The sequence below is a fragment of the Pempheris klunzingeri genome, chromosome 16, assembly GCF_042242105.1.
Source record: "Pempheris klunzingeri isolate RE-2024b chromosome 16, fPemKlu1.hap1, whole genome shotgun sequence".
NCBI classification, from domain to species: domain Eukaryota; kingdom Metazoa; phylum Chordata; class Actinopteri; order Acropomatiformes; family Pempheridae; genus Pempheris; species Pempheris klunzingeri.
In genome coordinates, this window is record NC_092027.1 from 6,651,365 (window position 1) to 6,677,155 (window position 25,791).

The 25,791-nt window shown below is 40.4% G+C and overlaps 1 protein-coding gene across 1 annotated transcript in view; it reads left to right on the forward strand.

Annotated features, from left to right (window-relative positions):
- The first annotated feature begins 6,426 nt into the window (after positions 1 to 6,426).
- The window catches only part of crybg2 (crystallin beta-gamma domain containing 2), a 42,715-nt gene continuing 23,350 nt past the window's right edge, over positions 6,427 to 25,791 (forward strand). Inside the window, exons 1-4 of the mRNA XM_070846847.1 lie at positions 6,427 to 6,626; positions 12,475 to 12,580; positions 16,782 to 16,937; positions 17,640 to 21,661. Coding sequence (XP_070702948.1) covers positions 6,427 to 6,626; positions 12,475 to 12,580; positions 16,782 to 16,937; positions 17,640 to 21,661 — 4,484 coding nt within the window. The remainder of the gene's footprint in view (positions 6,627 to 12,474; positions 12,581 to 16,781; positions 16,938 to 17,639; positions 21,662 to 25,791) is intronic.

Genomic DNA, 25,791 nt, shown 5'->3' on the forward strand with positions numbered 1-25,791 from the left:
TTTGCCACTTGCACATGTTACTCCAAACACTGCTGCCCGTTATCAGCTGTGCATGATTTTAGAACGAATTATAATACAGAGAGTAATAGCTCTGTCACTTCTTTTTCTTTTTTATTCTCATTATCTGGTTATGTACTATGAGATCATTACTGACATTTCATGTTAAAGTAGCCAGAACTGAATGGAAATCCTAGTAAAGTGCTCCCTTCTATGAACACAATATACTAATAGTCACATGGAATATCTTAAACAGAAACAAAATGCGCACACCCTTGCAACATTCAGCTGACCTCCCCTGTCTTGCTCATAATAAACTCTAGGAAGTCCCACACTCTCCCAACCCCCCCGTTCACTTTTCAAGCTCTTTCCTAGAAAATGCAGTGAATGACACAGACCTGGTACCAGTGAAACTCAGAAAACGCATTGCGTACATTACAGTTTTTATAGTACCCAATCATTAAGTGTGACAACAGATACTCCTGTTTTGGAGTCATTGTTACTGTCAAGCAGCTGTATAGAATTTAAAAGGAAGGGTGTATGAATAACCAAAGCATTACAGTAAATGCAGTTGCAGGTGTTGAGTTTCACGTGTTTTGGTTCTTAAACACTCGTTCAAAGGTAGATTTAAAACCTGAATCTTTTCCTCTGCTTTTCTCAAAACAAAAACAGTATGATGTATTTCCAGGCACAGCGGGCACACCTGAACAAAAATGAAACTCCATAATTCTAATTCTGATTCTAATTTGGTCATTGTCTTTCCGTGGCAGTGAAGCACACTTTCAATCAACAAAATCTATAGCAAATTTACTGTAAGCATGGTTTGCTTTTTACAGTAATTCTCTCGTAGTCTGCCTCTCTCCGGCGCTTTACCACTTTCTTTTTCTTCATGCTGTGCAATGACTCCTCATTCAATAGTTTTTTTTTCTATGGTGATCTTGCGGGGGAGAACCCCTCAAAACGACACCTGACCAGAATAAAAACACCTCAGACATTCAATGTGCACAGGCAAACTGTGTGGCAGGAAATCCTTTTAACGTAGCAGTCTGCCAGCTATACGTTTATCCTATTGCACAATTAAGCAACAGAAGCACAAGTCACAGTAGAGTTAGAAAACATGTAAAATACCTGTGCACAGTACAGAGAGAGAGAGATGAGAAATCGTAAAATAACATACAATGTCACTAATGTAAAAAGTGCGAATGTAATGTGCCTTCTCAATAAAACTATAAGTGGTTTAAGTTGAAATATTCCCTCAGAGCAATATATATACACTACTAACTGTATGCCATTAAAGACTTTTTTTAAAAAAACATTAAGAATGTAATATTTTGCTAAAATAGTTAAATTGCCAACTGTGTCATCTGTAAGCTAAGTTACCGAAGCATGATTGCATCAGCTATATTACTCATTTCCTGATTTTAGGGCCTAGCATGGCTTACCACAATTCATTTTCTTCCATCAATTTAACATCATATTTCAATGGATATTTGAATGAAAATCATAAAAGAATTGTAAACTATAACATCAATAGTTTTCATTCTGTTATTTTGTATTCCCAGTATGTACTTTACAACCTGGCGGGGAAACACAATCAGTGAAGTGATTAATTGTTAGACTAAAGGCTAAGATATCAGTTATAAAAGTAACAGATTGAACAAAACCAGAAATTAATCAGTGACATTGTAAGTTATTTAGCATCATTGTCGAGGGCAGTAAATTTCCCCGTCGTGGGACTAATAAAGGAATATCTTATCTTATCTTATCTTAATACAATGGCATGAAGCAGATTTTTTGTTTTCTTCACAAATGATGGTGCAGCATGCCTCAATATTTATTCTATTTCATTGTTCAAGTGAATGAACAAACATTTTCCCTTCAAGAGTTCATTATCAGGTCACTGAAAAAAGGATGTGAACTTTTACATGCATCATGCAGGCAGATAGCTTTCTCATATAGTATTTTACACACGGAAGTTTGCCCACTACAAGGTACCAATAAAATTTCCACAGACATCTTATCTTTTCTCAGATTGCACCATGACTCTAACTTGTAAAATATCTCAAATTAAAAAAAACTCCATCCACCATTTGTTCTCTTGAAATTTGATAGATCTGACTTCCGGGGGGGGAAATGCATACGAAGTTTCCAGTTTCTCTGGGGAAAATCACTTACAGGAATCCTTGCCTCTTAGGACAATAATAACAACAGGAGTCATTTCCTTTGATTTCACTATTCCAAAGAGGTGTATGCCTGAGGGTCAAAACATGCTATTACGGAAAACCTCAACCATTACTCACAGTGCTGCTTGACTGCTCTCATTAAGTAAAAACGGCTAAAAATGTCGTAACTCTGTAGCCTCAATCCAACCTATAGTGCTTTTACTTTTCTTCCAAAAGCAATCACCACCTCATAGAGCACATTGTGCACCATGAAGAGTGAACTCTGACCTATACAGTGCTGTGAAAAAGTATTTGCCCCCTTACAGATTTCTTCTGTTTTTGCTTTTTTGTCACACTTACATGTTTCAGATCATCAAACAAATTTTAATATCACACACAGATAACCTGAGTAAATACAAAAAGCAGTTTTTAAATGACGATTTTATTTATTAAGGGACAAAAGCTATCCAAACCAACCTGGCCCTAGGTGAAAAAGTAATTGCCCCCTAAACCTAATAACTGGTTGTGCCACCCTTGGTGACAACAACTGCAATCAAGCGTTTGCAGTAACTGGCAATGAGTCTTTCATATCGCTGTGGGGGAATTTTGGCCCACTCTTCTTTGCAGAATTGTCTTAATTCAGCCACATTGGAGGGTTTTTGAGCATGAATGGCCTGTTTAAGGTCATGCCACAGCATCTTAAGTCCGGACTTTGACTAGGTTACTCCAAAACCTTCATTTTGTTTTTTTTGAGCTATTCAGAGGTGGACTTGCTGGTGTGCTTCGGATCATTGTCCTGCTGCATAACCCAAGTGCACTTGAGCTTAAGGTCACGAACTGATGGCCGGACATTCTCCTTCAGGATTTTCTGGTAGAGAGCAGAATTCATGGTTCCATCAATTACGGCAAGTTGTCCAGGTCCTGAAGCAGCAAAGCAGCCCCAGACCATCACACTACCACCACCATGTTTGACTGTCGGTATGACGTTCTTTCTCCGAAATGCTGTGTTAGTTTTACGCCAGATGTAACGGGACGCACACCTTCCAGAAAGTTCCACTTTTGTCTCGTCAGCCCACAGAATATTTTCCCCAAAAGTGTGGGGGATCATCAAGATGTTTTTTGGCAAATGTGAGATGTGCCTTTGTGTTCTTTTTGGTCAGCAGTGGTTTTCGCCTTGGAACTCTCCCATGGAGGCCATTTTTGCCCAGTGTCTTTCTTATTGTTGAATCATGAACACTGACCTTAACTGAGGCAGGTGAGGCCTGCAGTGCTTTAGATGTTGTTCTGGGTTCTTTTGGAGTTGGTTCTTATGGAGTTCACTTAGAGTGATGTTGGGTCAAATATATGTTTCATAAAAGGTACGATTTTTGTCAAATGTCAAAATTTCCATTTCAAACTGTGTGTAATGCCAGTGCTTTGTCCTGTGGCCAAGCCTTTTTGCCCTCTTACTTGGAAAAGATTTGTGTTAGAAAATCACCAAAGATTCTCACTATGTTCCATCTTAGAAACAACTATTGTGACCCCCTGAGCCTCACATGACTTGTGAGGCTCATACTTGTGTATTTCGACAGAGATTCCAAGAATGATAATGTTAAATGGCAAGTGTGTGTGTGCGTGTGTGTGTGCGCATGTGAGTGTTTTATGTGGGTTGTGTGCAAAGCCAGAGCTCCCTTTCAGTTTCAAGCAACTGATTGACAAGGCAGCAAACCTCTTCTTTTGATTTTGTTGATCAAACCCAGATATCAACCTTTGTTTTTTTCAGACGTCAATGTCTTCAATTTCACATAATCAGGGCTCATTGCTTCTGTTCATCACTAAATCATTGGCGCCGGTTGTTTTTTTTAGTCAGCAGTAAAGGTCATATACATGGGTGTGGGGCACTGAGTAATAACACAAGATTCTGACGCTGTAGCAATCAGCTAAATGGGTCTAAAGGTTTAAAGTATAAAGATAAAAAACGGTGGTTTATATCACCATATTCAGTTAGTTCACTTTAGTAAAGAAGCCATTAAACAATATTGAGTGATTGAGAGTGAAACGTTTTGAAAAGTAACCCAGCAGCTGGTAGAATATTTTATTACAAAAATTGTATTTCAAAGGATATGGTAAACAAAAAAAAATAAAAAATTGACACCTAAACTTTGCTGCTGTTACAGTAAAACAATACCAGGTAGCATTAGTCTTCTCTGTCAGTGAAATGAGACTCAAAGAGAGGCAAAGTGGGCTGCTGGTTGTGGTCTTACACTTGTCAGACAAATATGGGAGGGGTGTCAATTTTCTCACGAACCTCTAACTTTAAGTCTAAGCAACTAAGTGTTCCCAAATTGTTATTGTATGGTGGGTTTTACTTTACTGCCTGATCTGTCAAACTGAATTCTTTCAAAGGTAAAGCAAATCCAAGTTACAGAACATATCTGAAAGGTAAAAGAGACACAATTTATTTTGGTTTGGGTCCTTAGGTTATTTTGCTGACTATACATGCAACACTGCGTCCACGAAGGCTGCAGCAGGGGAATCCCAGCACGATGAAGAATACTATGATCTCACTTTAATTACCCTCTCCATAAAAATGAGATCTTGCTAGGTTTGTGTTTTCACTCTCTTATCTCTCCTTATCTCCTCATCGCCTCGTCATTAGCAATGCAGCCAAGTGGGTGGCTACTGTTACATAGAAGCAATAGAAGGAAACTTTGACCTTTCACGATCACAACCACATTTCACTGTAACCAGCGTTTTAAGTGAAAGTATGGATGAATTAAAATAAATATCCTCATTTGAGAATTATGAAAAAAAAGTATTATTTTTCTTGTCTTAAAGATACAGCTAATGTTTAAAGTTTTTTCCTATGGTTTACTTAGAGGGGGAAAAGAGAAAAGCTTGGTTTGGACTCCCTGTTTTGTAATTTAATTGACCATCAGCCAGTATCTTATCTAACAAACAGTCTAGTTCACATTGGAACCGACTTTCACTTGTTATAAACAGCAGCTTGTGGTGTTTGATTCAAACCGAGCAGGTTTGTAGCGCCATCGTGAGGCAGATGAAGCCACATGCGTACGAACGTGTGCGCAGGCCTCTCCCAAGTAGATCTGTGTGGATCCCTTCCATCAGATCTGAGATCAGGCTGCAGACCGCAGAGGGGCCGCGAGATGTCGCCGTTGAAACTGCACACAATTGAGGTAAAATGAGGAGGAGACGGCGATTACAGGCAGAAAAAAACTCTTGATCATGCGAGGATTTGTGTATTTTCTCAGTCTTTCATCTGTTATTATCTTCCACGTGTATATTAATATTTACTATAACATAAACTGTACAATAATTCTCACCCCACTTCACTTCACCCTGTTGTTGTTTGTCTCTGTAATTACATTTCTTTGTGTACATAGGTTTTTAACCACTGTATATATTATATTATATTCTGCTATTTAATTTTTCTAATTCTATTATATTCTGCTATTTAATTTTTCTAATTCTTAACTGTGTGCTTTTATTTTTCTATCTGTCCCTTTGAGCTGCTGTAACGGCAAAGTTTCCCCACTGAGGGATCAATAAATAAATATCTATCTATGCATATATATATATACATGTACAGGTCGTTAAAATATATTATTGGCAAAATGCTCATATTTTTCATTTTTTTATTTTGCTATTGCTTTATTTTCCAATGTTGCTTTTATTCACTCTTTCTTGTCTATTGTTGCTGCTGTAAAATGTAAATTTCCCCCTATGGGGGATCAATAAAAAAGAAGTCTAAGTCATATATTTATAGGACATGTCACGGCCAGATTTGGCCTGGGATAAAAACATAATGCCAGGATAAGATCTCCCTCCCTGGTGTGTTTGTGGAGAGATGGTATTCCACATCTGACCTGAGAAATACTGATAGCAGGAAAACTGAAACTGAAAAATAAACCATAGGAGGAGACTTCCACTAAAAGTCGTGTTTTGATCCTGAAAACTTCATTTCAGGAGAATCCTCACATCATCTCAAACGCGCTATGAGTGTTTTGACCAGGAGTCATTGAAAGCAGCATGGCTGGGAGGCAGTCAGGGATGTGGGTGTTGGTCCTGGGGGAGGGCGTGTCGCCACACCCGAGCTCTGCTCTCTGCACAGACATGAGGCAGCGGGAGCAGCTGACATCTGTCAACAGGTGTCATCCGCGCGGTTCTTTCCACTCTCCCGTGATCTCCTCTTCATGAGGGGGATCATCCTCGGTGAATCCATCCTCGTGATTCGTGCAAAGACCCGCCGGTCCTCCTCTGTGGAGAGATGGCGAAGACTTCCTCCAGGAGATCCCTGAAAAGTTTGTTTTCCAGGAGCGAAGCCACCCTGGACGTTCCGGCGGAGAAGGATGCGGACAAGAGTGAGGGAGAGAAGAGGAAGTTCAGGCTCCCGAAGTTCAAGACAAAACCGAAGAGCGACTCTGCCTCCGAGAAGCCGCCTGCAAATGAGAAGCAGCAGCTGCTCAGGTGAGCCTGCAGGGTGTCATATGGCCTCTATGAGGCTTTAATGAGCTGTAAAACAGATAAGACACAGTGTGAGCTACCTCCAAATGTGGGCTGCAAGCTGTTCAGACACATCAGTCAGTTTTAAATGAACTCATAACGTTGTTGTAGTTTCTCTTGCCACACACCAACAGTTTACAGACCACATGCATCTTATGTGAGGTTCAGGGTTCATGGATTGATGCTTTCTCAGCTGACCCTTCCATACAGCATGCTACTTCTGTCTAAATGAACTCAGATGTCACCCTACAGTGGGCTGTGCAGACATTTAACAGGCAACTAAGTGTTTAATGAGCGTTGTGATGGCTGAAAAAGGGCTGTTTGCTGCACCATGCCAAATCCTCTTCCTTAGATTCCCTTTGAATGTGATTTGGTTGATTGTGCAGTGGATAGCTCTAGAGGACATTTCTGTCTAGACAGGAGTAATAAAAGGGCGACTGCCAGTCCATTTGCTCAGCCATTATGTAAATGTGCAAAAGAGCAAACGGAGTATGGAGAAATGAAGCTTCAGTCGACTGAAAGAATCCTTCAGGGACATGAAATAAGATATTTTACTGCATGTCTAAGGAAAGTTTAGTTTTTATATCAAACGTGTTGCAGCTGCAGCACCGTGAGGCATCAACTGTTAGACAAAGACAAAATACGTAACTGAACACCCAGTGTTTTTCATAATTTGAACATAATTTGAACATAATTTGAAATGACAAAAATTAATCAGCACATATTTTGATAATCTATTAATCATTTAAGTAATTTTCTAGGTAGAAATGTCCAAGACTCTCCGGTTGGAGTTTCTTTATACAAATATTTTCAGCTTTTTTAGTCTTCTGTGATATTAAACAAAAAATATTTCTAGCTTTTAGAACTTTACTTCAACAAAAGAAGCAACTTAAATAAGTCAGTTTTGGCTTGGAGAAGCTGTGTCGGATGTTTTTCACTATTTTACAACATTTAGAGCCCAACTAATGATTAACTGATTCAGATTAATTGGCAGATTAATTAATATATTAATTAATTAATTAATATTTTTAGTGTGGGTGCTAATACTGGCTGTTTAAATAGACTTAAACAAAACAAAACAGCAAGACGCCTGTCTGGTACTGGGTGTTTGGGACGGATGCTGTTATCTGTCAACAGTGCAAAAAACAAAAAATATTCAAGAAAGGTAAAAAAAAAACCATAGAAAATGAAATACAAACAGTTGGGAGCACTTTCAGTCATGTGATGTGCTGGAGGCAGTTGAGCAATAAAGTCATAACTCTAAACAGAGTGAAAAAACGCCATCTGCTAAACTGTGATGTGCTCATTTGTAAACAATACAGACTCCTCGACGAGCTGGACAAGCAATATAATGATTGACTGACTAGAAATTATGATCCTTAAACAAGCATCAGTGTTTCTGAATTACCACCTCTCCATTTTTATGATTAGTTATTGTCAGTTGGGAAGTTCCAACAGTCTGATGAAGCAGATACACAAACTTAATCATTTAACAGTATCATACTTATAAGAAATTCATCTAGAACACTTTTTATGTTCACTTTGGAAGCATTCAACTCCTTCACCTCCAGTGCACTGGCCTGACAGATTTACAAAGACAAAGCGGCCTCTTTAGACCTCACACAATGTGGAAGCCAAGAGGTGTGTGTATACACACACAGGTGAGGCGGTGGCAGAGCCACAAGTCACATGCTGGGACAATGTAATGATGTTGTTCGTGTGGTTGTAGACTAGACGGGGTGTGTGCACAGGCAGCAAAGAACATAAATGATGAGCTGACACAAGTAGAGTCGCCTTTGCACACAAGAGCAGCACATGGAGGTTACGTAAGGGTAAAGAACACATCCAGTTAGCAAAATAAACTGTTACCAACAACAAGTTTCATGTTGATATTAATTTTCACGATATAAGTGTAGTGAATTAAAACAGGACGAAGAGACGAATGTGCCATTTGTCTTAATAGCCTCTCATCAGCGTTAATGAGATATCATATTAGCTTTTCTATCAAAGTCAGTTGCAATGGGTGAATGCATTCTTTAATTGTTGACAGTGGAGATGAATGTCCTAGATCAGAGGTAAATCCAGACTTAGATTAAATCTGTTTTTGTTGTTAGTTAAGGATTTAATTTAATCCTTGTCCAAGGTTTTATCTGACAAAGACTTGAGGATTTTAGGGTTTAGGAGACACATCCTCAAGTTATTTTGTTTGTTTTGACTCCATAGCATTTCATACAGTTCAAGGGGATGTCAAAGTCATATTTGACTTATTTGAAACTTACCCCCTGCTGTGTGAAATTGCAGAGGAAACACTCAAGCCAAACACACCCACAGTCTTAGTATCTGGTGAGGTTTGCTGGACTCCCAAGTGGAGTTGTGGATTAATAGAAACCTGCCACTCCACATGCCTATTGCATCGTCATGAAACTACTAATCAATTACACACACACACGGGATACAATTGTGACAACTTAGTCACAGTTGAAGCTCAGATGTCGCAACTTTAAATATCCGACATTATTCAGATCAACCGAGCTCAAAATGAGTCACTGTTTTGTGGAACCTGTTGTCTTTGTGCAGGAAGTGGAAGCACGTTGTGAATACATAATGTGAGTTGGCTGTAACCTCTCAGTAAAAATACTCCATTATCCTCACAGAAAACTTCATTTTTGTTGAAATGACTTGTTGTAACCAAGTCAACATTGTTGGGGAGTGAGTGGAAACAGGAATCTGTTCCTTAAAAGTATGTTTTTATTCTTAAATCAGCATGTTGAGGGACGGAGTGCTGAAACAAAACTGAACTGAATTCACATTTTTCAAAATGTGCAAAACAGAGTTATCACAGAGTACAATCATTAGGAAATAAGTGAATTAAATGTATGCGTTGTTAGGGAGTCGTAGGGAGGTTGTCGGGGTGGATGAAGGATTTGTGAGTCTGTGGTAACGTTGTATCTCATGATTTAAGTCACTGTGAGTTTCCCTAACCTTAACCAAGTGCTGCCAGTGCCCACCATAAGTCGATTATCATTAAGTCCTAATGCTGTAGAAGGAGCAGATATTGTATTTGAGTGAACAACACAGTGCCAATGAACAGCAGCTCTATCTTGATACATTTGAAGTTTACTGATGTCTACACTTCTACTGAGCTCCATTTATGTCTCTGCTTCATTTCCTCAGATCTTTTATTGTTAATTAATGCCGTCTTATTCAATTCAATTCAATTCAATTTATTTGTATAGCCCAATATCACAACAGAGTGTCTCATAGTGCTTTACAAAGTTCACTGAAATAAACAAGTGTAAGCGAATAAACAATGTGAACCATTTGTCTGGAATTCACCTTTGGGTGGAAATTTGCTTTTTTCCTTCTGGCGATTTGACCTGACAGGCCAGGTCAAATAGCAGTTGAGAAATTCATAATGAATTTAAAGATAGCTTTGTTAGTAAAAATCAATACTGGGTTTCAAGTAGTTAATGGATGATGCTGCTGTTGAGTTGAGTTTTATATCTGTTCCATGATGAGTCCCAACATCAGTCAGCTGTTACCCCTAACCCTGATAGCCGTGTGCTCTGAACAATGAAAATGGTTGAACATTAACTTTGATATATTATTTTCTGGCTGTGGCCTGAGATTGCGATGATAGTAAGATGTGGGAGTGCAGTAGTAAGGCTCTCATTGGGGTTATAGGTTACATTGAAAATGCCATTGTGTGGCAAAGTCGTAGTGACATACTTTTCCAGACTTGTCCAGACTTTTCCAAACAAGCTGTAACTACAAAACATAGCAGAATAACCTACATAGCTGTCTGCACCTTCCCCCAGGCTCTGGTTATACATGTCCCAAAAGTTTAAGTATGCTGTGGAGTCAACGGAATTTGGCTTTCCAAAAGTAATTTTTGATGATTTCATATTAAAAGTCATCCAACTAGATTTTAGTGGAAAGAGATTTATGTGTTTGTTAACATTTTTTTATCTCTCTATAAAATAAAAATCATTCTTTGAACAGATTTTGTCATTTTGGTTTTTGTCCAGCTTAGACAAGCATAATATAATGTGTGTATGAGTGAGTTTTAGAGGTGCTGTTAGGCTGGTTTTGTTACATACGGACAGAGCCAGGCTTGCTGTTTCCCCATGTTTCTGCTCTTTATGCTAAGCTAACCAACTGCTCACCCCAGCTACATACTTACTGTACAGCCGTCTGTGCTTATGTCAAAAAATGTTGAACTCTTCCTGTATGCTGACAGGAGATGGTGCCTATTTTAATCCATCTGCATACACAAAACATGTGGTTTGACTGAAGTGTCTGTGCTTGTAGATACAGATGCAAATACGTATAAGTATAACTGCTCTATGCCTCACTTTAGCTCCCTCTCTCCCTCCCTCCCTCCCTGTCTCTCTGTCTCAGCTGTCTTGTTCTTGTGCAAACAAACATTCTCACACTTGCTGCACGACCAGAGAAAGTGCAGGTGACACTTTCAACTCTCAGTTGCAACCTGTCATGTCATGTTCCCTGGTATCCTGCGAGTAAACACATAAACACACATCACCAAGCGACAAAGATAGGACTCATCCTCTTATCTCTGCACACCTTTTATGACCGTAAAGTTGCCTGTTTGTGTAGCACACTGCGGTGGTCAGCTACATGACTGATTAGCGAGTTGCTGTTGTGCAAATACACAGATGTTCAATCCTAAAAAGAGTGTGCATTCAAGTGTGCCTGTCTTTTTGCATGTATGTGTGTTTATATCAGCTTGTCAAATTAAATGACAGCGTCAGCGTCCTCCCAACTGAACCAGCATTAAGCTTTTAAACATAGAGAAGCCTGAACAAGTTGTCAACAGTACACGGGAACAAGAAATGTTCAGGCTCCTACCTGCACAGCAGCAGATGAAATGGTGCGTGCGTTCGCTGTTTGCACACTCGCGAATTTGCATTGTTTTCGAAGTCACAGTGGTCTGTAAATTGTGGCGCCGCAGCTGTTTGCTTGTCAGTTGGCTTCCTGTCTCATCCAGTTGTGCAAAGTAAAACAGCCTTTGTGTATAAAGCGTCCTTTATTTGGTGTCATGACAGCTCATGATTATTAATGGTGCATCTCTGTGTACTTTAAAGCCCCTGCAGCCACACACTGATGCCAGCGACCCAAGATAGTTGGAAACAATTCTGATGACTGACCAAAACCAAAAGCCTCTTGTCTCACAGCAAAGTTGACAATGATTAAAGTATCTCAATCAGTGACTCTAATTTAGATTTATTGTTCGTATCAGTTTCATGTTTTAAGTGACGTCTAATGTTGCTCCCAAACATTTTGTTTTTTTCTGTTCATTAACATTATCCTGATGTCATAACTAGCGTTTGTCCTATACAAAAGTCCCACTCACATGGAACGCAGTTCTAAGAAACACAAACTCTCTGCTCTCTGCTTAGCCGGTTCTGCTCACCATTCCCTAAGCAGTGATTCACTGCTGTATTTTGCTAAGCAGCATATTTTGCCTCTTTTTAAAAGCACTGATTATACTGCACAAATAGGATTACGTGGAAATACAATTTTCTTCATGCAGCAGTACCCTGTGCTGCACATACAAAAGAAACCTCTGAATTCATGTGTCATTTGTCATCAGTCTTATTGTACTATCTATTAACTAATCAAATCATATCAATATCAATTCATAAAAAGGTCCTTCAAAACACAGATTGCTTAGATGTTTTTCTGCTGTGGGAAATATTCAAAAATACAATATCTCATATATTGTCTTATGGGTTCATTTGAGAGTAACTCTAACTCGCTCTAATTTCACATTTTCAACTGTTTCCCTCAGTGCTGGTGAACCCAGTAACACTGCCAAGGATGGAGAAACCTGGGTTGACAACATCGTAGTGGACAGCAAGAGGCCTTCTCTCCATGCCACAGCGCCCAGGGCAAAGGTCAGTCAAGCTGTTTTCATTGTTGAATTCTTTTCACAGGTACTTAGTAAAAAGTAGAGTCCGTTTTTTTCAGCTTTGGAAACACTCAAGCCAGGAACATTTTTGACTAGATCATGTCAAGGGATGCGTGTTTGTGTATTAAGATGTTGCAGCATTAGCTAAGTGGAACGTGACATGAGTAATTGTAAATTGATAAGATTTTATCGATACCACTACCATCATTGATTCTGCTCTCATCAGTCTGATTCTTCATCGATTCCCCTACTGATTCTTGATTAATTTTCTATGTGGATAAAGGAACTGTTTTGTAATCTCTGAGTTTGAACTCAGTGTCTGTCTGTTATCATTTAAAATGGATGTAATGGGAGAAATTTATGGAGCACTTGTTTTCATTTAGGTCTTCTTAATCTTCTTTTTTTTTAAAAAAAAAAAAGTCTGCTAAATCTGAATAAATCTAAATAACACACAGCAGCTTTATGTTATTAATATGTTGCAGCCTTTATTCTTAACAAACTGTACTTGAACTTTCCCACTGCTCTGCTTGTATTCTCCATCACTTTCTCTGCCGCTCGCCCTCTCTTCCCTTGCTCTACCACTAACTCGCTATGCACACTTTACGCACTGCTCTCTCCATTTCCTTTGTCAAAATCAACATTTTATAGACATTATCAGCAGCATTAGTAACTAAACCAAACCAGACCAGATGATGTCACTGTAGGCTTTATAGGACCCCATCAGCGTTGATTTCTGACCATTCCCAACATATAAACAAGAATCTCTTAAAGGAAAAAAGGGAGAGACAGTTCCCCTGCTGAGGGTGCAGCCATGGGTAAGACAAGTCAGTAATAAAGACTGAAAACAATTTTAAATCGTTTAACAATTTTATATGAACATAAATCAGTCATGCAGATGCAACTGTACCATCAAACACTCTGTGGAGAATGTCTTTAGACAATAGTACCAATACTGACAGTGACTGAAACAGGAAAGAGAAGCTTAAAAAAAACAGTGTGAATGAGCTCAGTTAGTCCAATTCAGATATGACCTCAGTAAATCAGACTCTTGGCAGAACATCTCAACATGTTTTTTTTACTGCTTCTCAACATGACACTTGACGGACTCTTATTTGACGGAGCCAACTATCTGGCTTAAAGCACGTCACTCCATAAACACAAATGCAGCGTGTCTATAAATGCAGTGGGCTAGTGTTGGAGTATCAGTGTTATTATTAGTGTAAGTGATGGTAGTGCTGAGCCTTTTGTTCGCAGTAAAATCCATTTGTCTTTGCTTGTGTGTGACACGCAGACAGAAATTAATTTGCGTTATACAAAATATGTCTGGGGATCATCATTCATTAATGAATATGAGCCTTAATTACACAGCACCATTATGACCACAATTATAAGCACTGAAAATATAGCAGCTGTTCTGTCAACTTGCCAATCAAAAGTTGACTGGTAACGGTAATGTTACCAGTTTCCTCCTCACTTCATGTTGCTGCCACAGCTTGGATGATATCTGTAATAGATATTAGATAGAAAGGAGCATGTAGTGCTCCACTGTATTCCAATAAAATGTGTCTTTAGCACAAAATGGTTGCCTGATATTACTGATCCAGACGAAACGGCTGGGTTTTAAACTCTATACCCTTTCCCATTGTAGACATAGATGAAGCATCTGAACCTCTGATAATGTTGTCATCAGTTTCTATGCTACCTGGGAAATATTCAGGTGAAACTCGTTATCAGTGCCTGTGGCAACAAATGCCAAGCGCATGATTTAGCAATTTAAAATTTAAAATCTCAATTTGCTTTAGTCACTCAGTTGTTTCATGCCCTGTTACGGGACAACAGAAATCAGTTGGGATGATAATTATTGTGGTATGTAAGTAATTGTGGTTTGTTATTTTTCAGGCTCATAGCGAGTGAGCGTGTGAGAACCCTAAAGATTATGTCAGAAACTTGTCTGAACGAGAATATTCTTGGGGGCTATAACGTTATTTCACAGCAGCATTGCATTCCACCTATGGTTGGTCCCCCTCAGGGTCTGGCTTGCATAATCGTGACTCCCTTACACTTCATGCAAACTTGTACCATGCAAATAAACACGATGATATTTTTCCGTTATTCTTGTTTAATCACATCAGACTTGATAATACTTGATAATTACTCTTATAATCTATATTTAGTTGCGCTACAAAAGAGACATACAACATACAGAACTTCACACTAGAGGGCACCATATCTTAAAAAATGAAGATAGACGAAGAAAGAGGGTGCCAGTGCTTTACTGAGCAGCAGCATTGTAGTGAAGATCATTGATGATCTGACTGCTATGTCGCTGAGACCTGCACGACAGATGGCACAGAACAAAAAAAGTAATCTCACGCATGTGTTTTCCTTCTTCAATTGTAATCCTCTGATTTGGCAGCAGCTACATGCTGTACAGCATATGAATGTTAAATGCTGTGTGTGTTCAGTACATGGTGTTTATGTGTTTAGGACATATAAACGCATGCAGATGCAGGATGCAGAATAGGCTATAGCAGACGTTTAAAAAAATAAAATACCTTATCACATTCTCATGTGATTGTTCACATTAAAAAGGTTTATATCTTAACACAGGTGTGGGACACAACAATCTTCTTTTGAACACATGTTTAGCTGCACTTTCCCCTGCACTGTTCATGTAAACCCCATTAGATGCATACTTTTTAATTGAGAATAGTATGTCATTGTGAAAGAATCATCTCCGATTGGAAATAAAGATCATTCAGGGGAAATACGTCACTGACTCGTTCATTCAAAGCACTGAATACCTTTGGGATGAAATGCACCATCAGTAGAAAAGAGAGTCTCGTTGGTCTTTGTTTGGCTGCACGATCCACTGATGCCTATTTGTTGTGCCAGTGCACATAATGTAATTGAATAATTTATTTTGAATGTTGAACCACGAAGCCTAAGGCGTTAGTGACAAGATTTTTATAAGATATTTCATCATTATAGGAGCTGCATATTTATTTTTACTTGGGCCTGCGCACCACAGGCTAAATCCTTGTTGTGTAGTCCCCAAGCCTAACTTTGAATTTAGCCTATATAGCTTTTGCTGAACAGCAGGCACTGTGGCTGCAACTGGCAATTACGAGAAAGTTGTGTGGCAGTTGCAGAGATGAGTCGTAAAGTTGGTGACCTGACCGGAAACGTCTATCTGAAGTTTGCTATAATCAGCCATCCATTAGTGTGGCTCTCTATCTTTTTACCTGCTTTAGTTTATTGTGCTCATGCACTGACACTGACTGTGCCTCTAACACAGCAGAGCTACCGTGTCCACCCACGACTGCATTACTCAACTAAGACACCCCTTTGATTGTTGTCTTTGCTTTTTTCCAAAACTATCCATCTCAGAAGGAAGAATTTAAGCGGGCACACCCAAGTTTAAAAAACCTGACAGATGGTAGTGACAGACAGCATCGTGTGCCATTGTCCTTTGTCATCACGGCCCATCCAAACACGCACAGATAATCACATAGATACTGCTTTACCAAGAAACTTTTGATTTGCCAGATTAATATGTAGCGTGTCATTATTGTTATAGAAATCTGTTGTTTAATGGTTTGAGATGTGGAAAGAGATGTAAACTTTATTACTTACTTTATTACTTTTACCAAGCACTCCAAACCGCAGTATTTGAGTCAGAAGCTATTAGGTTTAGTAGACCGTGTTCAACTAGTCTTTCATTTTTTCCAGGGTGGAGCAGCTTGTACCGCTTGGAATGAAGTTAGGTTGTCAGCTCTTTCTCTTGTTTACACGTGTAAATACTTTTTCATCGTGCAATTCACTGACAGTGGCGGCGTTTGGAGGTTTCTAATTAACACTTGGCAAGGTTGTAGAATAGTTAGGTGTGTTTGATATGTAGTCTCAGTTAATTTCCTATTCAATACACGCTTGGGTGTGTGAGCTACAGTATCTCATATGTTTTAAAAATCATAATGAGAGATGACATTTTCATGTACAACAAGCCATAAAAGTTATTTAATTAATTAATTAATCATTATCATTATCATTAATCACAACATACAGTATTTTTTGCGGTAATAGATTAATAGATGCTTCTTGTGATTTTTTTGAGAGTTACATTTTAACTTTAAAATGTATATGTTATCCTTCCTCTTTTCTCTGTCCTCCATCTCTCTTCCACTCAGAGCAAAGAACTCAGCTACTCAGAGTTGGACCTCCATAAGCCCAAAAGGTTTGCCACCTTTTCCTTTGGTCTTAGAAAGAAGAAGAAGGATGGTGAAGAGAGTATCTCTAAGAGCACTTATGGCCTTCATAGCCTGGGCATTGAAGAGCAAGAGGAGGTAACCCCATACCCTGGATGTTGTGTTTTTTTGCCACATGAAATACCTATATAGCTATCTGACTGTATTATGTTGTTTAACTTATCCATATCCTCAGTTTACTTAATATCATTTATGTAATACTCCACTCTCAAAAACATTTGATTTCTGATACACTCAGGATGATTTTTCAAAACCCCAGAGGGTTGTTTAGCGACCACTGCAGTTTTGAGGGACTCTGTGTCCATTTGGATCAAATGATTAAAAAGATGTTTGATCCTCTTCCCAATTTGCAAAACATGTTGGAAACTAGCTGGTGAACATAGTGGAGCATTTCGCAGCTAAAGAGCAAGAAATTTCCCTCAGGGGTTGGTGGAGACCAAAAACAGAGTTAAAAGAAGAGTAAATATTTGACTTGTATACATTGCTTAATAAGTGCCAGATGTGTAAATAAGAAACTGTTTGGCAGCAAGTTTGCTAGTCAACTTAAAAGGGCCGCTGTTATTGCTGGTTTAAGGATACCTGAGAGAATGTCAAAGAAGTACTTTGTGTTGTTCAACAACCTTGTGGGTTTTCGAATGTTCACCAGGGATTTATTTTTCAGAATGAATGACTCTGCCTTGTGGCTGGATTGTAATGATAACACAAGAGAGCTACAAACTGAGGCTAACTCATGAGTGAAAAATGTAATATGACTAAGTGACATAAATGGTCTTCTTCTAGACTCCTCAGGATCTCAGTCAGATGGAGTTGGGTCAAGCCAATATGCAGACGACGTGCAGCAGGTCTCAACCAAAGCTTGACGCCAGCGAAAAGTTTGACATCCCTTCTCCTCCCCCGGTGGCCACCAACCAGTCAGAATCGTATTTCACTCTCCCTGACCAATCACAGTCACCTGTCACTGTAAACACCCAACCAGAAACACAGGAGCCTCTGACTGATGGCTCAAGTCTTTTTGAGGTGCATAAGGAACCGCAGAAAGTGCCGATTGCCACCATTCCTGAGCTGCAGCTGGACTATCCAGGCTCATCAGAGAATGAAAACATCCCTGCTCATGATAACTTATCCAAAAGCGATGCCTATTCACCTGCCCCCACAACTAATACAGAATCCACCTTCTCTGTTGATGACCCGGCTGCACCTATCCCTCCAGATACACAGCCTCCAACCATTCCTGACACATCAGATCACAAAGCAGCAGTTGTTGACTCAGTCTCCAGCAACAACAACAATAAAACAGAAATCATTCTCACTGAATCAACCGGAGTTACATTATCACATCATCAACCTGATGCCTATGACGTCACTGACAGTAAGCCCTCCTTGGGAAGTGTTGATGCCACTATTGCAGAGTCGACCCCTGTTCCTCCCCCGGTGGCCACCAACCAGTCAGAATCATATTTCACTCTCCCTAACCAATCACAGTCACCCGTCACTGTAAACACCCAACCAGAAACAGAGGAGCCTCTGACTGATGGCTCAAGTCTTTTTGAGGTGCATAAGGAACCGCAGAAAGCGCCGATTGCCACCATTCCTGAGCTGCAGCTGAACTGTCCAGGCTCATCAGAGAATGAAAACATCCCTGCTCATGATAACTTATCCAAAAGCGATGCCTATTCACCTGCCCCCACAACTAATACAGAATCCACCTCCTCTGTTGATGACCCGGCTGCACCTATCCCTCCAGATACACAGCCTCCAACCATTCCTGACACATTAGATCACAAAGCAGCAGTTGTTGACTCAGTCTCCAGCAACAACAATAAAACAGAAACCATTCTCACTGAATCAACCGGAGTTACATTATCACATCATCAACCTGATGCCTATGACGTCGCTGACAGTAAGCCCTCCTTGGGAAGTGTTGATGCCACTATTGCAGAGTCGACCCCTGTTCCTCCCCCGGTGGCCACCAACCAGTCAGAATCGTATTTCACTCTCCCTGACCAATCACAGTCACCTGTCACTGTAAACACCCAACCAGAAACACAGGAGCCTCTGACTGATGGCTCAAGTCTTTTTGAGGTGCCTAAGGAACCGCAGAAAGCGCCGATTGCCACCATTCCTAAACTGCAGCTGGACTATCCAGGCTCACCAGAGAATGAAAACATCCCCGCTCATGATAACATATCCAAAAGCGATGCCTATTCACCTGCCCCCACAACTAATACAGAATCCACCTCCTCTGTTGATGACCCGGCTGCACCTATCCCTCCAGATACACAGCCTCCAACCATTCCTGACACATTAGATCACAAAGCAGCAGTTGTTGACTCAGTCTCCAGCAACAACAATAAAACAGAAACCATTCTCACTGAATCCACCGGAGTTACATTATCACATCATCAACCTGACGTCGCTGACAGTAAGCCCTCCTTGGGAAGTGTTGATGTCACTATTGCAGAGTCGACCCCTGTTCCTCACTCCGACAACTCAGCTCTCAAAGCAGATTCTGTGTCTGTACATGACGAAGTCCCTATTTCTCGCTCTGAGGGATCTAGTCCTGAAGCTGCCACAGGTGTCACCACAACCTCAGCTGTTAGCAGTGAAAAGAATCCTCATCCTGTCAATCAAGATGTAGTTTATGAAGAGTTGTATGAATCACTTTTCCCCCCGAGTTTTACCTCTGAGGTAATGTCATCCTCCTCAAATCCTCCACCTCAAGGCGTGGTTAACACCATTAATGAATGTCACACAGAAACTAATGTACTCTCGCCTGTCAACTCTCGCCTGTCAACTTCACGTGAGTTTGACTCTGCTGCTCGGAGAGTGGATGATGCTGTGGGGGATCATGCTAATACAAATGCCACCTTCAGCGAGACAAGGGTGATTGCTTCTAGTGAGAGCTCCTCTTACCAAACCCCTCCAGCTTCTGAGCTTCATAGAGATGCAGATATCCGCTGCAGATATTTGCCTCCCTCTCTCAAATCAGGTTCCGGACAAGTTGACATTGATAAAATTCCTTACTCGGAGCTGACCCGCTCCCTTTCAGAGGTGAAATCAGATTGTTTCAGCTCCATTCAAGACACTGCCACGTCAGGCCCCGTGCTTCAAAACTCTGCCCCTCCCGTCTCTGACTATGTTACATCCCAAGGGACCGATACTCAGGTTACTGACTCCAAACGGAGAGTGATCTTGGTCAAAGAGTTAGTCACAGATGAGGCGAGCACTGATCCTGGCTGTCCTACTCCTGGTCCTGAAAGGATGAGTGCCGCTAAGGGTGTTCAGATAAAGATTGAAACAACAGAGAGTTTTTCTGCGCCGCCTGGACACATGGATGGGTATGTAAGTCCAGCATATCTGAGCGTGGGATCAGATGATGGTGGTGCCATGGAGATCTACTACAGTGCTCCAGAGGACAACACAGAGGACAGCGGGGATGAAGAGATGTACACATTGGATGAAAGGGAAGACAATAGCGTGGTAGACGCCGTGAGAGATTTCAAGCCGCGTGAAGAGTTTCCACAACAGGGGGAGATTGCAGAAACGGGGGTGAGCAAGAGGCAAGGGGGAGAATTTAGGGTGGCAATTGTTAAAAAGCAGGATGAGGGAGGCATAATGGGCTATGAAGAAAAGAAAGAGGATGTCACTAGCCACACTGAAATGGAACGACTTAGTGGTCAGAGTTCAGAAGCTCAAGTGCGTTTAACTGGCTCGTCTGAGTTTCTTGAGGGCAATGATGCAAAGAGTCAGGAGAAAGAAATAGCAACTGCAGCATTTCCACAGATGAGAGAAGAGGGGCAGGAGGTGAGAGAGGAGGAGTTAGTGGCCACACCGGTTCAGCTGATGAGCTCACTGATTGCAGAAAGAGGGGTGGTTGCGGAAAGAGGGGTGAGCAAGAGAGATGAGGGAGAATTTAGGGTGGTAATTGTTAAAGTGCAGAGTGATGGAGGCACAATGGGCAGTGAAGAAAAGAAAGAGGATGTCAATAGCCAAACTGAAGTGCAGCAACAGCTAAGTGGTCCGAGTTCAGAAGTTCAAGTGCAGGAAAGTGAAACATCAGAGTCTCTTGTTGGCAATTACAGACAGAGTCAGGAGAAAGAAGCAGCAAGTGCAGCATTTTCACAAGTGAAAGGAGAGGGGTGGAAGGAGAGACAGGAGGAGTTACTGGCCACACCGGTTCAGCAGGTGAACAGGCTGATGGTATGCGATCTTGCTCCTCCTTCCATTGAGCAGCATGAGCGGGGGGAGGGGTCAGAGGGAAACTGGACCGAGGAATTGGAAACACAAGACCATCCTATTGGAGAGAAGCAACTCCTACATCAGGAGATGCAATATCTGGCTTGCGAAGACACGAGGCGCTCTGTATATAAACATACTCCTTCCAGTCACACAAGAGAGGAAGCCACGATCACACCTCAATTTAGAGTGGCAGGAGAGCAAGTTTCAGTGAGTGACAAGAGAGGTGAAGCAAGCACAGAAAGCGCAGAAACCAACACTTACGCTACAACCAGTGCGGCTACTGATACTTGTGGTGGAGAAGAGGTTGTCACGGGCACTTTGACACGCAGAGCTGAGCTGCAATCAGATGCCACAGTGATTGAACACAATAGGGCTCCACAGAGTAGTGAGTGGGTGGATACAATTACTCAGAGCCAAGACAGCACCAGGACGGTGCGAGAGCAGGTGGCAGTCGAGCTGTCAGCCCTGAGCGCTGACACATGCCTTCCTGACATCGAAGCTGCAGACACGCTTTCAGATACACTCGAGCATCCGGCAGAGGCCCAACCTGACCTCAGTCTGGGGTAAGTGGAACATCTTCTCACCCTTTTTTAAAAGAGTCCATTGCTACATGTATGTATGTGAGTATGTGGATGAACAGGTACATTGAATAGTGTAACAGGTACATTGAATACACTTTGAACTGTGCGTAACTGGTAGTTTGCTGTCGATCAAGCTTAGTGAGAGTTATTTTACAAATCAGTGAATGGTGTCATTTAGGAAACTGCAGCTCTGTAGCTACTGTGCTGGTATGCACAGCAACGCAGCCTCAGGGGTTTGTATGAAACAACACCGAGTTTTGATTTCTTGTCCATGTAAAGTGATAGACTTGTGCAGCCAAGCTAATAGACTTTAAATGGATAACAAATTTTACTCGTACTCATTTCTTCTGATAAGAAGAAGACAGGTCGGCGTTAGCTGTGCTACTGTGTTTACCAACAGAGCTGCCTACATACCTGTGTAGTTTAGAACACACCCTTTTAATGCACCACATGTAAAGTGGTGTGTTTTCAGTTCTGTCACTTACCTTCAGTTTTGTGCCCCAATTGACTTCTCCAAGGAGTAAATAATTCATGGATTTTTGCACGTCCTTCCTATTTGTTTAACCCAGAGCTCAGTAAAGGTACAGTATAGATGTTTATTACTTACTTATGTCAATAATGTCAATAAGTCAGTGTTTTATAACAAAACTTGAAGAAAGTGATGGTAAATCTTATCCTTATACATCCCACCCCCAGAATAGAACATTTCAAATAAAAACATAAATAAATCAACAAACAATCAAGAAAATCATCTCCAAACACTCAACATCTTGTCACAATTACGGCTTCAACTAATGATTTTTTTAAAAATATCTTTTATCCAGCAATAATGCCTTCGATGAATCGTCAGGTAATGAATGTCAGAAACTGGTGGCAAACTCCCCTCAGCACAAGATCATGTCTTCAGGTTGTTTGTGCTATCCGGCAAATGGTTAAACAGTAAAACATATTACATTCAATGATAGAAAACAGAGACATACAGTAAATCCTCAGATTTCAGAAGCTGGATCCTGCTTTTTTGCCATTTTTGTCTTAAATTACTTAAATGAGTAATTGATTTGCAGAACAAGTGTCTGTTGGTCAACCAATGAACTTCTTCAGCTCTAATCGCATTATGTTATTTATTAATTACACCACTCCCATGTTGAACTGTGATGGTCAGCTGGTGTGTTTTGCTGTATTTTTGTGATATTGGTTTTTGCAACATGCTGCGTGCAGATGGTCACAAATGGGAAACAATATTGATGCTGATGCTGCAAGAGTGTTTGAGATGTGGTTTTGGATGTTTGGAAAATGTGCCACGAAGTAGCTCTGTAGCCCTGCGGTAGCTCTTAGGCAGGAATTCCAAAAGGTCTGGGTCACTTTCAGAGCATGCTTTAGCTCCACAGCATGTCCTGACACCTGCAGCACTGCATGTCATGCCAGACGGCTTGTTTTGCCACATTTGCATCAAGTTTTATCTGAAGTTTTACCTGAAATTCACAGGAGCAAATTAAGAGGAAGATGATGTTTAAAGGAAAAACAGTAGCTTTTACGGTTACGGTTGTAACCATGTAACATACAGCATGACAGCTGGATGACCTGCAGTATGTGAGCATGTGTCATTGTGCTTAGGCACGTTTACTTAATGGATCTATTCCTGGTTTATTCCTTATGTGGCAAAAGTGTCAACAGCCGTACCAGAGCATGGCTTCGTCTTAACTGCGAGATATTGGAGAAGGTAGATTTTCTGGGGAATTAGTGGCACATGATGACGGGTACAGATTAACTATGGCGGCTACATGATCATGTAAACAAAGCAGGATCTTCACAATGTGAGGAAAAGCTTAAAACTGCCTCACTGTATTCACAACATACAGCACAAGGATTCAATTCATAAATATCCATTTTGTACGATGTAAACTACTGTGTAACTGTTTGTGTGTAACAGTAATGGTGCACTTACACTTAATTTAGATACTGCTAATAGGTCTCAGTATGACTCCTCATTTATTCCAAGTGTCAGATCCCATTATATTGTTTTGCCTTTTTAAAACCACTAGATGGCAGCAAAGGTGTGTTTTACTTGTGAGTGAAGATAAGATAAACTTTTTATTGCTGCCTCAGTGGGGAAAGTTTGCCGTTACTGCAGCTCAAGGGGACAGACAAAGCACAAAGTTAAAGAATTAGAAAATTAAATAAACATAATATATACAGAAAAAACCTTATATACACAAAGAAACATTATATACACAGAATACAATAATTACAAAGAAACAACAACAGGGTGGGATGGGATGGAGACACATCACATAAAAAGGGAATCAGATAGTGTAGTGTATATATTCGTAAGACACAACTCTATATGCCGCTTTTATTCACACTTTGATTTTTAATTTTTTATTTTATGCTTTGGTAAAAAGCATTTTTTTAAAAAACTAATTTTGTGGAACTGCATACAGGTTGGGTGATGGTGGAGACTAGAGCTGTACTATTCCAGTTGCACCATAGAAAATGTTGATGACTATCAACAAAGGAGGAGTTCGTGCGGGTTTTTTTTCAACTGTGTTTGGGTTTTCATTCCAAGAGATGTGTTTTTTTTCATAACCTGCCAACAAACAAGTTGTGGCCTCCAACACTTACAACAATACAATTTCTGGTGAATAGACACTGTTCCGCTCACTGAACGATGAGAGATTTACCCTGCCCCACCTGTCTCACAGGCTTCTTCTGTAATGGCCTCATGACAATAATATGTATTCAGACATGGGATCCTACACACCTCCAAGGTCCTGTTTTAAGTCTGAACTCTGCCACTGAGCTCTGTGCTTTGTCTCCCTTTCAAGTGTGACAGTCTGTCACCTCACTTCAGACACAACTGGAATGACAAACATGTGGAGAATTTACCCTCTGACAGGTTATGTCAGCTTTGGAAAATCTTGCTTCCTAATACCTGGCCGTCTCCTACCAAGGTTGTAGGCAAAGATTGTGGACACCTACAATGATATATCTCTAAAAAAAACACAAAAAAAACAAAAAACTACATCATATTCCACTCCGACAGTATTGTCAATTGTCATCTATTTTTTATTTCACACACTCACACTTCCACTCACACTCACTAATGTGACCTCGAGTTGCTAGTCTCAAGCAGAGATGGGGAGCGGGCTCCAGAAATCTAGTAAGCCCACTTCTTTGTAACTCCACAGAATTTTTTTATGTTTCAAATCTTAAATTTGTAGGCCACTGACTCATGTGAGGTCACTCAAGGTAATTTATCCAATTTAGATCAGCTCCTTCTTAAGCCTCAAAAACATTTCTTATAATACTTTTTTTTATTTTTAAACAAATGCAGCAGCTCTCTGTGACACCTGTTTGTTAACAGTCAAATTAGTGGTTGATCCCTTTAATATTAAACCTGTATAACTGTCTAGACATGAAATTCAGTGGTATAAAACAATGTTCAACAAGCAGTTGTTCACATCGGATAGTTGAAATGTTTTTATGGCTGCAGTTAACTTTAACTCAGTGAGTGATGATAATGTAAACTGCACCTCGAGCCCAGTAAAGCTTCAGGGCTTGCTGGTTTTTGGCAGCCAGACACATGCTAGCTCTTGCAAAACTCCAAATACTCACAAGTTACACTACTGTGCACTCGGTAAACCACTGAGAAATCCCCTACAGATATGTACCAGAAGGGAGGCGAAATGAAAAAAAAAGCTAGTGGGATACACACACTCTCTTTTCCCACCCATAGATTTCCATATAAATCACATATTTTTAGACAAACACTCAACCAGATGTGAAAAGTACTTTTTTTTGATACTGTATTTAATGAAGGAGGAATCACATTTGGCCTGGCGGTGGCCTCTCGTGTCATTTGCATACGTTCTGCTTACTTGAGCTCTCACTGGCAATCATTCAAAATCAATATTATTAAAAGCTCCACCCTTTGCGGTCTGCGTGATTCACGTTAACATGGCCGTGTTTTGAATTTGCAACAATGCTCCTGTGTTTTTTTTTTTTTTTTCTTTTTGTAAAGAGCCCAACATCATAAGAATCCAGCTGTACCTTTTTGCATGCACGTGGTTGTCTCACTCTGATTTAAAACAAAAAGCAATGCTTTTCACCAT